General features: G+C 36.7%; 2 protein-coding genes across 2 annotated transcripts; one reads left to right on the top strand and one right to left on the bottom strand.

Annotated features, from left to right (window-relative positions):
• Positions 1–5,293: 5,293 nt before the first annotated feature.
• LOC114365045 (uncharacterized) lies at positions 5,294–5,880 on the bottom strand. Its single transcript, XM_028321472.1, has one exon. It carries the CDS (start codon positions 5,811–5,813, stop codon positions 5,313–5,315), a length of 501 nt encoding a protein of 166 aa, XP_028177273.1. The 5' UTR covers positions 5,814–5,880; the 3' UTR covers positions 5,294–5,312.
• Positions 5,881–5,895: 15 nt separating this feature from the next.
• On the top strand, positions 5,896–15,378 carry LOC114365022 (uncharacterized). Its single transcript, XM_028321443.1, has 4 exons — positions 5,896–5,913; positions 7,653–7,802; positions 11,634–11,765; positions 15,194–15,378. The coding sequence occupies exons 1-4, from the start codon at positions 5,896–5,898 to the stop codon at positions 15,275–15,277; spliced, it is 384 nt and encodes a 127-aa protein (XP_028177244.1). The 3' UTR covers positions 15,278–15,378.
• Positions 15,379–15,392: the final 14 nt, after the last annotated feature.

Genomic DNA, 15,392 nt, shown 5'->3' with positions numbered 1-15,392 from the left:
GACATTTATTTCAAAAATATGGCCGAGTTGGAATACTGTATAGATAGTATTACCGTGCCGATACCGACCACCGTGTGTGTGTTCGGAATCCAATTTAGGCCTAAGGCAATTTCCATTGCTTTTGATAAGTCTGTCAATAACAATTGAAATTTCTGAAATTCCCATATTTACGTAATATAAAATGACGTAGTAACCATAGCGTAAGTATTTAGTTACTTACTAGTTATGTTCGGAATCTAATAAAAAAATAAAAATATCTCGTCTTTTTTAGTCCGTAATCTGTATGCCATAATTAATCCCTTTGCATATGCAAAAAGCTTTTCAAAACTGCAGCATGGCTTTATCCCTTTTCAGTAAACAGTAAACAACATTTTCCAGTGGAAAACTTAACAAGCTTTATTGAGCTTAGTTTTTGTCTCGTAACATAATCTCACCAATTACCAGAAGATTACTTTTTCATGCACTAATAAAATTTTGTAAAATAAACATGGTAAAAAACGGGGGGAGGTATTCTAAGTGGGTGGGCTCAGTCTGTGGATCAGTAAGCTGTACCGCAGCCTCCATTCCTTGTCTAGCCTTTTTTTTAAATAAGTTTTACTTTACCGACGACTTTATGAATCTTTCAGAAAGTCGCGTTGGCCGATTGCTAAGAAGCATTTGAAATAAGCTGAGGAAAATTCCTTTGATGACTTTCGTATTGTGTATTATGCTTCAATATAGTACGTAGCCACGTGAAAAGGACGCAATACCAATCTAAAAGTAATTTATTTTAAGTGGGGTTTCTTTAGGTTAATTTTATTTACCGTCCCAGCTACTTAGGCTGATAACAAGAAAAATAATTTACGATTTGCGAAAATTACGTGGCTGCCCAAATTAAAGGAAAATTTTGGGAATGAAAACAATAATGATTTAACTGCATGTTATGATGTTAGTACGGACAGAGTTGATACTGATTGTAGACTCTAATCGCCTTAAAACTGAAAATTCATTGATTTGAAAGTGAATGATAAGTTAAACATTTTTAGCCGGCCGTTACTATCTTCAGTTTACCTACTCGTTCCCACGGCAATCCACTTTTGCGGTATCCTGCTTTACTGGATTGTCGTGTAAACATATATTATGTGTTTTTTTTAAATAAAATTAGTTATATTAGGTATATATATGTACATACCTACATTCGAACTGCAAAAAAACGGAATCCTGCTAAAAACAGTCCCTGCAAAAATGGGATTATCTGAAATTGTAATATCGCTGCAGGCTTCTATTAGTTCCTGCAAACAGTAATAGAGAGCTTTGATGCATCAGCTCTGAATTCCTGTAGGTAGGTAGGTACGTCAATATTGGACCTATTTAATGGATTTCAATGCGAAATCTGTTTCTGCTCCAGTCGTTCGTTACCTGGAAAATCCTGTTATTAATGCTGTGTTCTGGTAAAACAGAATTCAAAGCAGGGATGTTATGGATATCCGTAACCGTAACCGAAACTATCGGATATCGGAAATAAAAAAATATCCGTAACTGTAACCGAAACCGCTTCAAAAGTTTCGGATAAAGGCGGAGTCTAACTCTTAATAGGTATTTAATATTTGGGTACTTCTCATTTATNGTTGTTGCCATTTATCTATGAAAATAAGACAAAATATATGTTTTATAAATACTTAAGAGTCATTTACAGTAGTAAAGTTTGAAAAAATTATTGCTGTGAAGTACAGAATCACTTTCGTGGCATCAAAAAATTCAAAACGTTAAAGCTTCCAAACCAGACTCACTATTTGACTGATTTACTGAGAATACACTCTTCTCATCAAGCGCTACAATTTTTGTTTACAAAAAGTTGAAATAAGTTAAAAATAAAATTTGCCACGAAGGTGACGATGAGAACCGTGGCGATGAGAAATAGCCATTTGTTACTACTTGTCTGGAATCCCCTGGCACCATTCTGTTAAAGGTACCCGCCTGTTTCAACTATCATAGGTACCGTGATAGTACATAAAGTGACAATGTAAGTCGCGTAGCAGCTTGCTATTTGAATTTTACCTTTATAAAAATATCCGTAACCGAAATTATCCGAAACTTTCGGATAATCCGAAATTATTTACTATCCGTAACCGTAACCGGTATAATATTATTCTAATATCCGTAACCGTATTCGTAACCGAAACTTCATATCCATAACATCCCTGATTCAAAGCACTCCAGCAATGTTACGTTATTGCGAACAAATGATGATATTTCAATCAAAGTTCCCATTGATATTATTTTCCACATATTAGTTCAATAAGTATTACGTAATGCGTTACATAATTCTAATTTGTTAAATGAAAATGATAAGTAGCACAAAAATAAATCCCAGTTTAGTTATAGGTAAAAAGTCGTGTTCATCATACTAAAATTTTCCGCCCGTGCGTTGGAGAATTATCGAGGGTACGAACTCGCACCGGACAGCTGTATGTCTGCGGTTTGTGGCACCGACATCATGTTAAACTTCGTTAGTTTGCAAATAATTAACGTGATGTTTGTGTCAATCCACGCCATCCACCAACAGAACCAAAAAGAGTTTTATTTTCTTCAAAATTACTTACCAGATTTTCCGTACTAGGTAGCAACCTGTAGAAAGAAAGGAAAACCCTAAATAATAAAATAAACCCCTGTTCTATATAACTATACGTACGTAGGGGGCAGATGAAGCTAAATAGGTGCCATTGACCACCGGGGTGGTAAACGCCACCTCTTCTATTTTTGTCAACCACTACTAAGGTGGCAAGCTCGAAGGGGGTAGATGGGAAGGAAAAAGTCCTACATATCATGGCTGTTTGTCTAGCCAAGAAAAAAGCGTCAACGACTTGTGTCAAATGTTCAAAGAACAAAAATTGTTATAACCAAATCGATATGCGAAATGAGTCGCAACACACAGACGCGCATGTCGTATGTTGGGCAACAGTGGATTTTGAAGAAGTTGTCCACAGACACATGCGGTAACTGCCAAGGCTCTATGACGTAACTCGTGAAAGTATCCGTTCGGCGCGGGCGCATAGTCGCGTGCGCCATAGCACCCAACCGCACGCCGCTCGACCCACAGTGAGTACCTTTGCATTTGCGAATTTGTTTACTTTAATTAATTTATTATGCGTAATGCCATTTTTTTTATTATATGTTATCGGTGTAGGTGTAGGTACTAATAGCGTTAAAAAAGTGTGTTAAACGTAACGGCTAAGCTATTGCTTAGAGTAAAACGGTTGATAAAGAGATAGAGCTGTTAAATAAATACTTATTAAATTGTTTAAAGTAAGTGTATTTAATTGTCTTTATGTAAGCCCAATACTACTACCATTTCAACCATATAATCAATCCTCTTGAGTAAAAATTTTGCACTTGCTCTCGCTGCAACTTTTTTAAATATTTCCTGTGTGATGCCTGAGGAAATAAAACATGCACTACAGTTCACTATGCATATTTTATTTCCTTTTTAAAGTTGACCTTAGGCCATTTTTACCATGCCATGTAATTATAATTTTAACAAAGTGCGTCAATCGCTTTCCCAAGCAACTATTTTCTTCATCATTAATCCAAGGCATCTTGATAAATTGGAAGCATCGTATCGCTGCTTGGTGATTTATTATTTAATTTTAACAAGCTTTCATAAGTTAATTATTGGAAAAGTGTGTAAGTGCGTGGCATGTAGAGATTTTAATCAAAATTCCCAATTTCGCCGAAAAATCCAGTGAAATCAGTGAATAGAGCTTTAACAATATTGCTGGATGTGCATGTGGATTGAGTGATCCTTGCTTCAATCTTAACAAAAATCGAGGAAGTTTTACTTAAAATATGTTAAAACATTGCGATGAAGTTTAAAAATTTGTTAAACCTAAGATAAAAATGTTATGGCCAATAAATAGGAGCACTCATACCGCACGCTTTAAGAAAACGTCAACATGTTTATTTCAGAAAATAAAGCCTTTCCACTTCTTTTTATAGTATTGAAAAATTGTTAAGAATATGTTAAAACTATTAACAAATTCCGAAATCCCTTGCACGTCCCGTTCCAAAGTTATGACGATTATTTAGGATCACTCACACCGCACACGGGCCGTATGAGTGCTCTTCAAAATTAATTTTCATAGTGGACTGTACTATACGATAAACATGTCAGTCAATTTGACAACCTTTGTCGGAAACATTATTCAATGAAAATATTATTCGAACCCTTAGTATTTCTCTTCGACAAATACTTTAACACATTGTGAACCACTTTTCTTAACGACTATAAAAATATTTTAGCAATTTAATTCATAAAACCAATTGCGCACATTTAAAATAAAGTTTGTTTACACTTTGACAGCAATAGAATGACATGCAAGGTGACATGTCAATGAAGTTTTCAGTTACTGTTGCCATTAAAAGAAATTAGTACCATTAGTTTTCCGCAACATGGCGAGGGTTTTTATGTTCCTGGTCAGGCTATAGAAGCAGTTTTTAGGTCAAATGTTGGAAAAATTAATAAAAACAATAATTACCATAGACACCCACGAAGTTTGTCTAACCTTCCGCCAAACACCCTGCATAAATTTCGGTATTCCTTTAAATTAATTATATCCAATAGCGGTAACATTAACGGTTTCAGTTAATCAAAATTATTTAATTATTTGAATCGGTGGGTCGAATACTATAAACCTACTTATCGGTTCAAGGGTTTTGTTTTGGTCATGCGGTTTGCAAAATTTAGCGATAGTTAATGAAGTACCTGCCCACTCAAAATAACCACAAATCGGTCCGTTAGCAGACGAGGTAAACCAAAAATAAATTAATTTATAATCTACAAAAGAAATAGTAATCGATTTTAGAATGGTTGATAAAGCTTTATATTCACTAGGGATAAATGCTCCGCAATGCCTGCCATTCAACACTCAAGAAGCTGATGTCTTACAACGTCTGACGTTATACCATATTGATAGTTCACCAAGCGAACTCTCCACGACATATTAGATATGTACTCATTACTCGTACGTAGGTACCTACCGCATGACCACTTGTATTGATGACCAATGTTGCTACAATTGAATTTACTGTAGCCTACGGACTGCTCTAGGTGGTTACAGGTGACCTCGCATAGTCTATCGATCCCTAGGGATGTAGAGTAAGTATAACGCCATGCATGGTAATAACGCCATAACCATAAATATTAAATATAGTTTCCTTCATATTATTGGAAGTGGTAATTACTTTAGTCGAAAGACGTCTTGATCTCAAGTGAATACGAGGCTTGGATATATTGTAAAAAATACAAAAAAAATAAAGTTAAAAAACATCACAAATCATCCTAATTCCTGCTCATGATTCCACGCGACCGCCATGAAGTAAAGCCACAACTCCAGAAACAGCGTTAGACCTACGATAAATATTGTTATAACGATCGACGACACCTTCTTCACGAGGCATGTAGAGTCGATGAAAAAGCAAGACATAGGCGCAGCAATTGCAGCTATGATCAGCAAGATGCACAGTATGAATATAGTTATAACTCCTGCAGATACCGCGCCGGCAGACTTCGAGCTCACTCCGATAAACAACATCGCATTTGCCACCAGCAACATAAGAGACGTCAGTCCAATTGTCAACAAAACCACTTTCTTTATATCCTCGTTGAGCTGGTCCTTCTTCATAAAGTGGACTAATATAGTTTCTTCGGCGATACCGTACAGTATTATACCAGCAATACCCACGCCACCCGATGCCAGCCCGAACAGCGAAATTAGATAAGTTCCGTGCTTTGGAGGGAATATTCCGAAACACCTTCTCACTTCTGGCATGTCCATTTTGCAAATTGCCTGGTATTTCTTTGATAAAATTGGTAATTTCTGTAACAAATTGTAAACCTCACATGACATCTGAATCGAGATGAATGACGCGTGTCAGGCAAAGAGAATAATAAATCATCATTTCACTTCGTGTCATGTTTGTGATAAATAGTTGTTAAATACCTAGTACTCTAGTCAATGGTTTCTTATACCTACGAGGACGGATATAACTTAAAAAATAGAATTGTCTAAGGTGCAGGGAGTCATGAAGGGTCATGGGTTCGATTCTCACCTTAGGCAATTCGATCTTTTCTCGTTCATATCAGCGACCCTTTCAAGTTATGAAAAAAATTGTTTGAGACGTAACTCATAAATACTCAAAATAATAGTAGCAGCAAGTAGCAGTAGGTACTTGTACTAAGCAGTTAGGTACTCGCTGAAAAGTTATACACATGTATACAATTAATATTATCCACGCAAGCGAAACCGCAGGAGAGCTTTTGCTGAATAGTAACCCAGGCCAGAACATTCCTACAGAATTGACTACAGAATTATTATTAATCTAGAGGTCTTGGAAAACAACTATTTTAACACGTTGAGTGCGAAACCAGGTCTATAGACCTTGTGTACGTCTCGCTTACCGTGCGGCTAAGAAAATTATAGTCTTCCTTGTCGTGCGAAAGGCATAACTTCAATTGGGTCCGGTGTAGGAAAGTGATGAATATATATCTATGATGTATTCTTAAAATAGAATCCAATGATGTACCTACCTTAATACCAGGTTTTTAGACCTGGTACCGCACGGAAGTAATAAAATGTCTTTACAATGCGAAACCAGGTCGAAGCACCTTGTACCCTGCGCACCTGGTACCGCACCCCACGCTAGCTTCGTGCAGCCAGTGTTGCCTCGCATTCGTAAGAAACGCACATGTCGACATGGCGTCAAGAGAAACAAACAAAATCAAAACTGCAAATTGATTATAATTTAATTTGCTACACGATTTATTGCTAATTTAAATAATGTTTTTCGTGACAAACATTTGAAGTTGTAACTAAATGTTATTAAATAATATGTTTTCTTTAAATATAGCTTATTTAAGTATTTATGCACGTATGTCTTATTTGTAAAATATTTAGACTAAATTATTAAAACATCTTTGTTTGTTACTTTTTTCAAAATCCTCATGTGAAGTATCAACATGAGGTTCAGGTGACTTCTTAGGGTTGAAAAGACGTCTACATGCCAAACGTATGCAAGGAATTACCATTTAGTTCAATATTTTCTGGTTAATACCATTTCTGTACAAAAATAAAAATAACAGTCGTCGCGATGGTTCAAGGGTTCCTTTCAGATCATAGCGGTTTCGTACCTAAATCTACACATATTCTTATTTGTTTATAAACGTAAAAACTCAACGCATCTTTTCCACGCCTTTTGCGGAATTCAAGGCTTATCTTTCATTTCCACTGGGTCCCCAAACTAATTTTTGTAGGTCAATTTTACGAATTTTGTCACATTTAAACGGATTATTTAAACATATCCTCTCCGCAAATGAAACAAAATTGATTTGGATCATTCACACAAACACTTCTTAATGCTACCATATTAAATTATACAAAGAAAACATAGTATTTTTTGAACTGTCGGCGAATTAAGACTGAAATTTAGCAATTTTTGAGTGAAAGCTATAACATGTAAACAAGAGCTGCTACGAAAAAATGGACGGCAGATTCAGAATCAGCGACGTCAAATTAGTAAACATCATGTAATGAAAGTCAATCATCAGCCAAAAGTTGCAATTTTGTTGTGCAGTGTAATAAGTAGGCTCTAATCCTAAAGCATGCTATTTTCCATAGCCAGGGACTGTGAACGAGCAAGCCAGAGACGGCTGGTTTGCCGCGCCGGTGACCACGATTGAGGGGGCCCTGCTGGAGACCGAGGGTCTTGGCAGTAAGAAGCTTTCCATCAAGGACAATCTTCACCAAGTCGTTGCGGGAGTCTTTCAAGTGAGTATAGCCCAGAGCGGTTCATTTGTTTCTGCTGAAATGTTCTCTAAATAAACCGACAATTAGTATCAGAGGTGTTTATTGATTAACGCTACATAATGTTGTCTAGTACCCGTAGTACAAGCTTTGCTTAGTTTGGGACTAGAGACGCAGTGTAACAATGTCCAATGATATTTATTTTATTATTATTTACAATAGGAAATGCTGTAGTGTTTTTGTTGTTTTCGGCACTTTTTGCGTTGTACTCGTACTCTATTTTCAACAAAGACCCAGAAACTTCTTGTCTTCCGATCGATTTGTTTTATTTCGAAGTTATTTATGAGGATAGGTCTTTATTAAGAAAAATACTTAATTGTGTGGGGATTAATAATTCTTTGTGCAGGAAGCTGGCACATGATTGGTTGAATACTTCTACATTTATTTCTGAAACATGTAACACATTTATAAAATTTACAGTTTGCCTAGCGAGGTACCTACCTCCGAGGGGCCAGTACGTCTGGCGTATATGTATTAGCAAGTAGGCACAGCGGTCCTGCATGAAGAATAAAGTCTATTAAGTTGAGTACTTCTACGTAGATGAACTAACGATACCAAGTAAAGTATATATTCAGGGCATAATTAATAGCCCTTAAGCACTCTATCGAGTGCACTCGATATAAGTACTACGGTATTTAAACATCCGATAAATTAATTTAATTAAACATCAATTTAAATTAACCGTCGCGCCAACATATTAGCCACTATTTTACGCCTCTGTGTCGGCCATATTTCGATAGAATGGTTCTAACTTCCAACGGATTCAATAAAACAGATAAGTATAATCAAAAAGGTAAGTAAAGTAGGTAGGTGTGTTAACTTTATGCAATAACTTTAGGTTTTCATAGGTACCTAAGTAGGTATAAAAATGATTTTATTAAATGTCGTACTTAGGAAAAATAAAGTTTTCTTCCCAGAAGACATCCAATTTAACTAATATCTTGCTATGGATCTCTAATAAGACTATGGTACACCTAAAAGCATGCTCTTAGTGCGTTGCGTACCCAACTCAATTTACCTACGGAGTGTAGCTGTACCGTTTAGTGCAGTACTGGCAAACTACCTATTGATACAATTAATCTGTGGAAATAATGTGAACTTTCCCATAATCAATGATAGTAATATTAATTTAAATTACTAGTCCTTTGAGATTAAAGAGGTCCTACTCCTACCTACTTACTTAAATCTGTTTCTACGTCACATTGCGTGGGATAAGCAGTCCGTATTAGACGAAGATTTTTTTAACTTATTGTCCAGTAAAGTTATTTTGCTTCTAAAACTAAGCTACTAACTAAACACACTTTCTTTATAATTCCAGCTTTGAGATTTTCCCTTCCGCTCTGATTTCCAAGTTGATAACACAATATTTGTGTTACACGGTAAATACTTACAAAGGGACTTTGAATCGCCACATAGCGCATTTTTTATTTTATTGCGTTTACTTTTTGCCAGTATAGGATTTATGATACAGAAAAGAATTTCGTAACTAAGTAGGTACCTACTTAAGTGCAATCTATACTAATATTATAAATGCGAAAGTCACTCTGTCTGTCTGTCTGTCTTGCTTTCACGCCTAAACCACTGAACCGATTTTGATGAAAGGCATATAGATAGTTTGAGTCCCGAGAAAGGACTTAAGACAGTTTTTATCCCGGTTTTTAAATAAGGACGCGCGCGATAGAGTTTTTTTGTGACAGACAAAATTCCACGCGGGCGAAGCCGCGGACGGAAAGCTAGTAGTAAAATAAATAAGTGGCGCTACTTAGTAGGTTCTTTTAAATGTATCTTCAAAAACTAAACAGTATAAATTCAAAAGGCATTCTCTACCAATTAGCGTTTGGCCCAAACAGCTCATGTTAGCACCTTAACCGCGGTCTACATACACAATACACATCCTATACCAACCTATACCTAGGTATATGACTGGCATTATCCGTATGCGTGTCTCTGACGCGTGTAATGATGTCCGAGGCGTAGTGTTGTGGTAAATCAGCATCAATGGATAATGCCGAACGGTTCAATAGTAATTAAAAATCTCATTCGTTCGTTCGTTCGTTTCACCCCAGGATTTTCACAAAGACCGGTCCTGCGCCGCTCGCATAATCGACTAGTTAATAAATAATTACATCGAACGCTCAAAATAAAGAATTCACAAACGATCGGCCGTTTATTAATAATGCTATCTGGAATATCGAAAACTGACTGACTAGGTACAGTCAGCGTCAAGTAGGTAGTTCGTGACACCCAAAGTGGTCAAAAGTCGATAATACAACCTTTATTCCAATTATAACAAAGACGTGTTACGAACTTGTCTACTTTAAGTGTTTCGAACTCCTCCTGTTCTTCTGATTAATTTCGTTGCGGGTCCAATGACAGTTTAACTTTCCCCCGGGACAAACTTGACCTTCGTTGGTTGGGTTTTTGTGATGGCGGTCAAGCTGTAGATCCTGGCTACACAGGAGTTGCAGTGGTGGGAACGAGAGGTGGGAATAGTCCCGTTACTTTGAGTGTCACGTACTATTTGACGCTGACTTACATCAAATGATTAACATGTATAGCTACACCTGTTCAGATTTCTTTACAGGGATTCGTCTTTGAGCTAGTAAAACTACTTATACCTATCTATTATAGGGACATTATAACAGGTTCTTAGTCTTGAAATAATCTCCCCCCTCTCACTATTTTTCACAAAAACACGAGTAAGTAAAATACCCGGTTCATTATATCGGTATGACCCGATCGTATCGAAAATGATACAGCGTGCCAACCCTAGATCTAGACTAGAGGATGAGGTGCAAGGAATAATTGAGTCCTAAACACTGAAGCACTGTAATCAGGGACTGATTACTATTACTATCCACTTGACTGATGGCTCAACCTGTAGAATATTCATAGACTATGAGGTCTCACAGTGCGCATGAACACAGGGTGACATGCGAAACAATCACAGAGCTCTATTAAACGCTGCTGTTCTTTCGATTGTAAGCATCGTTTGTGAACGGGCGAAAGTGTCGCTGAATAAAACATTTCATATTCAAAACGTTACTGCAGCTAAAACGGATGACTATAAATTCCGGATGACTGTAAATTACGACTCAAATCTTTTTAAATAAATAAATAGGTAAATAATATAATTTAGGGCGCAATTAGACTCCAATGCTACTTATTTAGTGGAATAGGGCAACTTCTATCCGCCTAGCTCGAAACAACCTGGAGTTTTTTTAATAAGAGAAGGAAACACCCCGGGGCAGTTTGTTTTTAGGGTCTAGCGCAAGTCAGTGCTATAGTGCTGACCTGGCCGAAGGCTGAATTTTATGAAACTGCATTAATAGAGTAGTTAATATCTTATAATGAAGTTAAAAATCAGTCACTGGAAAATATGTTAACAGAGACATACTTTACTTAGGCCCGATTCGACCAAACTTTTATCCGAGAATAACTCCTGGTCTTGACTCTTTGACAATTAATATGGGAATTAAGTAAGTCAAAACTGACGATTTATTCTGAAATTAATTACTCTTGTTTGGTCGAATCCACCCGTTAACTAATGTACTTTTAATTTACTTGATCAGTTATAAATAGTCTTATTTCCTCTTTGCGTCATTTCGGACGCACGATTTTTCATAAAAAACAACACAAAATTTCTCATTGTAACGGTTTTTACAATGGTTTTTACTGGCTTCTTCAAAAATACCTTCACGTGGCCATTGAAGTAATAGTACGTAGTACATTATAACTCAATGCACGTGGCAGCATTCAAAATCGTGGCTCTATTTAAACTATTTTTATTTTCAGCCGAAGCCCATCGTGGATACCATAAAGGAGGAAGAAAAATACGGCAACCACGGCGACAAATTTTACAACGCTGGTCGAGCTGTAGTTGGCGGGGCAGAAAATATCTCCAACTTTATCAATTCAGCTATAGAGGTGGGTTAATCAAGCTTTAAAAGGCTGTCTGCTGGTTTCCTTTTATTTTTTATAAGATCTGCTTGATTACTTTTCCCCCTTGGGATGGCTAAGTTAGTATAACTAGGTAAGTAGGTACAACTGTTGCACGGCTTCTAAAATTTTGGTCGGGTTGTTATGGACACGTAAGTATGAGAGTGCGCACCGATTAGGTAAGTAGGTATCGGCCGATTCTTCATACAAATTAGTATCGGGCCCAACTAAAAGTCGGTGGTCTGCGCCTAGGCTTACCTAGGCCTAGATTATCTGCGGACGAGTTCCGAAGAAATGACATTTTTTCTTCGGTTGTACTATTGTTTTTCAGAGGAAATTAATATACCTACTCAACATCAAATAAACCGCACCTTCCGCGACGCGAACTTTAAAGATTTTCTTCTGACACAATCATGGTGCCTTTTTTCGAGTTGTGATGCAGAGCTTTTCATGAAGTTAAAATATTGCTCTGTTTTATTTGTGTCTCTAATGTAGATTACTATTATCCAACTATTATCTGTTATTATTTCTTGAACTTAAACAATTTTTTTAGAAAGCTCTACCTAAAAAGTGTACCTATGTTTAAGTAGTCTGACACCTATTAACATTTTGTTTTTTTTTCAACATTTGGTTGATTATTATTATGAATGCGAAAATATGTTATAATAATTTATTTTATTAATTTACGAGTATACAGGTTGTCCCAAAAACAATGAATAACCCTGTAACCATCGATAGGCCTCGCCATGGTCTCCTTAACGTTCAATTTTGACCCCAGTAAAAATATCACCGTTTTCAAGATTTTTAACTTTTTGTGGATTTTTAGAAAATTAAATAAAAAATAAATAATAAAATAATTTATTCACAGAAAGATTTACAACAACAACTTAAGGTTACTGGTAGTTCCCAAACTAGGTAATCCTGTCTCTTGGGAACTGGAGTTGATAGTTTGCTGTGTTTTACGGTTGTACGATTACTTTAAACTGCACAGGTACTGGCAAAAGTGAATTTTATGGATGCATAAGGTATGTATGTGTGGTGTGTGAGTGTGAGTGAGTAGGTGTGTGTTTGTGTGGGTATGTAAGAGAGAGATGGGTATGATGTCACTAAGATTATGAAACTGAAATGTTCAAAGTATTCACGCGGGGTTAGTCAACAGGAGCTCTGTTTCGTGGTAGCTAATTTGTAGAAGCCAGTCGAATAGCTTCGATTTCACGACAGATGGATGGCTCGATTTGATGTCACAAGAAGATGCCACTTTGTTGTAGATGAAAGGGTATAGGAAATCCTTGTGTCTTTTTGCAAAAGTTGTTGCGACAGAAGGAATTTTAATTCGAAATATCCTTTTTGTTAGTTGATCCCTGTACTCAGCCGAACCAAACACCGACTTGTGGGTCGAAAGAACGGCGTTGAGGATGTATAGTTTTCGGACGCTAAGGGCGTGCGCCTCCGAGTACACCAAGTGAGTAGGGTAGCGGCGCGGTCTTTTGAGACCTTGAGAAATTGCCACCTGCGATTACTTTTTCTCATGCCATTTCTACAAATGAGGATATTTTTCAATCTAGTTTTTTTCCTTATCACAAGGGATAGTTGGGGTATCAAAAGAAAAGATTAAAGTTCAACAAACTAGTTTAAGAGTATGAAAATTTTAAGAAATTGCAGAGAAGAAGGAAAAATTAATTCATTGTCTTGCACTTTTGATCAGCCATCGTGTAAAAAAAATGTAAGAAGACCATCATGCCCATTACCTTAAAAACTTTCTTGGTTAATTTAATTGAGATTCTAAAAAGGTATCACAAGCCTATGTATTCTGTATTATTTTTATCTTATGGCTACTTGAATAGCAACTACATAGTATGAAAACTGCAAAAATGAGTTTTTCTCGTTATAGTACCTAAACTAGGACTGCATAGTGACATTAAATACAAATGGATAATTATTAGCGTAGGAATTTAAATAAGTAAAGCAACATTTTATCATCATCATCATTTCAGCCATAGGACGTCCACTGCTGAACATAGGGACATAGGCCTGTACCCCAATAATTTTCATAATGACCGCTTGGTAGCGGCCTGCATCCAGCACCTTCCTGCTTACCTTTATGAGGTCGTCGGTCCACTTTGTAGGTGGACGTCCTACGATGCGCTTTCGGGTACGTAGCCCCCACTTGAACCCTGTTGCCCCATTGGCCGTCAGTTCTACGTTTTTGTGATTACTTAATTTTTGTTTTAAACCTTATAAATGTGCCTATAGACAGATACCCGTGACGATACACGGCTCGGAAACGTGGATTTTTTGTACAGCGTGCTATGGAAGGAGCTATGCTCGGGTTTCTTTACGAAACCGTATCAGTAATTAGGAGATCCGTAAACGAACTAAAGTCGCTGACATAGACCGACGGATCAGCGAGCTGAAGTGGCAATGGGCATGGGCCATGGCACAGTAGTTTGCAGAACTGAGGCAGCAGTGTTCAAGTGGAGGCTACCTACTACTACCTACAAAGTGGACCGACGACCTCATAAAGGTAATCAGGAAAGTGCTGGATGCAGGTCGCTATCAAGCGGTCATTATGAAAATCATTGGGGTACAGGCCTATGTTCAGCAGTGGACGTCCTATGGCTGAAATGATGATGATGATGATAAAATGTTGCTTTATTTAAATTCCTACGCTAAAAATTATCCATTTGTATTTAATGTCACTAGTTATGCAGTCCTAGTTTAACTATTACTAGAAAAAATCTTTTTTGCAGTTTTCATACTATGTAGGTAGTTGCTATTCAAGTAGCCATAAGATAAAAATAATACAGAATACATAGGCTTGTGATACCTTTTTAGAATCTCAATTAAATTAACCAAGGAAGTTTTTAAGGTAATGGGCCCGATGGTCTTCTTACATTTTTTTTGCACAATGGCTGATCAAAAAAATTATTTTTGCATGAAAAAAACAAAAAGTGTGCATGACAAAGAATTAATTTTTCCTTCTCTGCAATTTCTTAATTTTTTCATACTTTTAAACTAGTTTGTTGAACTTTAATCTTTTCTTTTAATAGCCCAACTATCCCTTGTGATAAGGAAAAAAACTAGATTGAAAAGTATCCTCATTTGTAGAAATGCATGAGAAAAAGTAATTGCAAATTTTCTAAAAATGCACAAAAACTTAAAAATCTTGAAAACGGTGATATTTTTTTACTGGGGTCAAAATTGAACGTTAGGGAGACCATGGCGAGGCCTATCGATGGTTACAGGGTTATCCATTGTTTTTGGGACACCCTGTATAAGTGCTTAGACCCTCTCTTTTTATTACTTTTATTATTCATCCCGCATAGGGTTGTCGGTTTTGTATTGCTAACTGGGTGCCGTGTGTGTTATAGGCATAGTTAATACAACTGAACTGGTGTTTGTGTTTTTTCCCTCAGGTTCCGCAATCCATCATCAGAAAGATCGCCAGAGCTGCATCCGAAAAATTAAATAACTTTGGAGGAAGACTTATTGGCTTATAATAATGTATCTAAGTGTAAGTGATAAGTTAGCTTTAAGTTGGATATAGCGGTGTATTCATTTAACCTAACCAGAAATGCCAAAATAAAAAACAAGACTTTGATTTTCAAATCTTTA

This window comes from Ostrinia furnacalis, unplaced genomic scaffold, assembly GCF_004193835.3.
Source record: "Ostrinia furnacalis isolate ACB-3 unplaced genomic scaffold, ASM419383v2 OfSCF7532, whole genome shotgun sequence".
In the NCBI taxonomy this organism is placed as follows: Eukaryota; Metazoa; Arthropoda; class Insecta; order Lepidoptera; family Crambidae; genus Ostrinia; species Ostrinia furnacalis.
The sequence above is the reverse complement of the archived record's forward strand: the minus strand, read 5'-3'. Positions and strand labels throughout refer to the sequence as shown.

Coding starts and splice junctions, on each gene's coding strand:
- LOC114365045 (XM_028321472.1), bottom strand. CDS start 5,813: ATGGACATGCCAGAAGTGAGAAGGTGTTTCGGAATATTCCCTCCAAAG.
- LOC114365022 (XM_028321443.1), top strand. Junction 7,803..11,633: donor TCGTTGCGGGAGTCTTTCAA/GTGAGTATAGCC, acceptor TTTTATTTTCAG/CCGAAGCCCATCGTGGATAC. Junction 11,766..15,193: donor TTATCAATTCAGCTATAGAG/GTGGGTTAATCA, acceptor TTTTTCCCTCAG/GTTCCGCAATCCATCATCAG.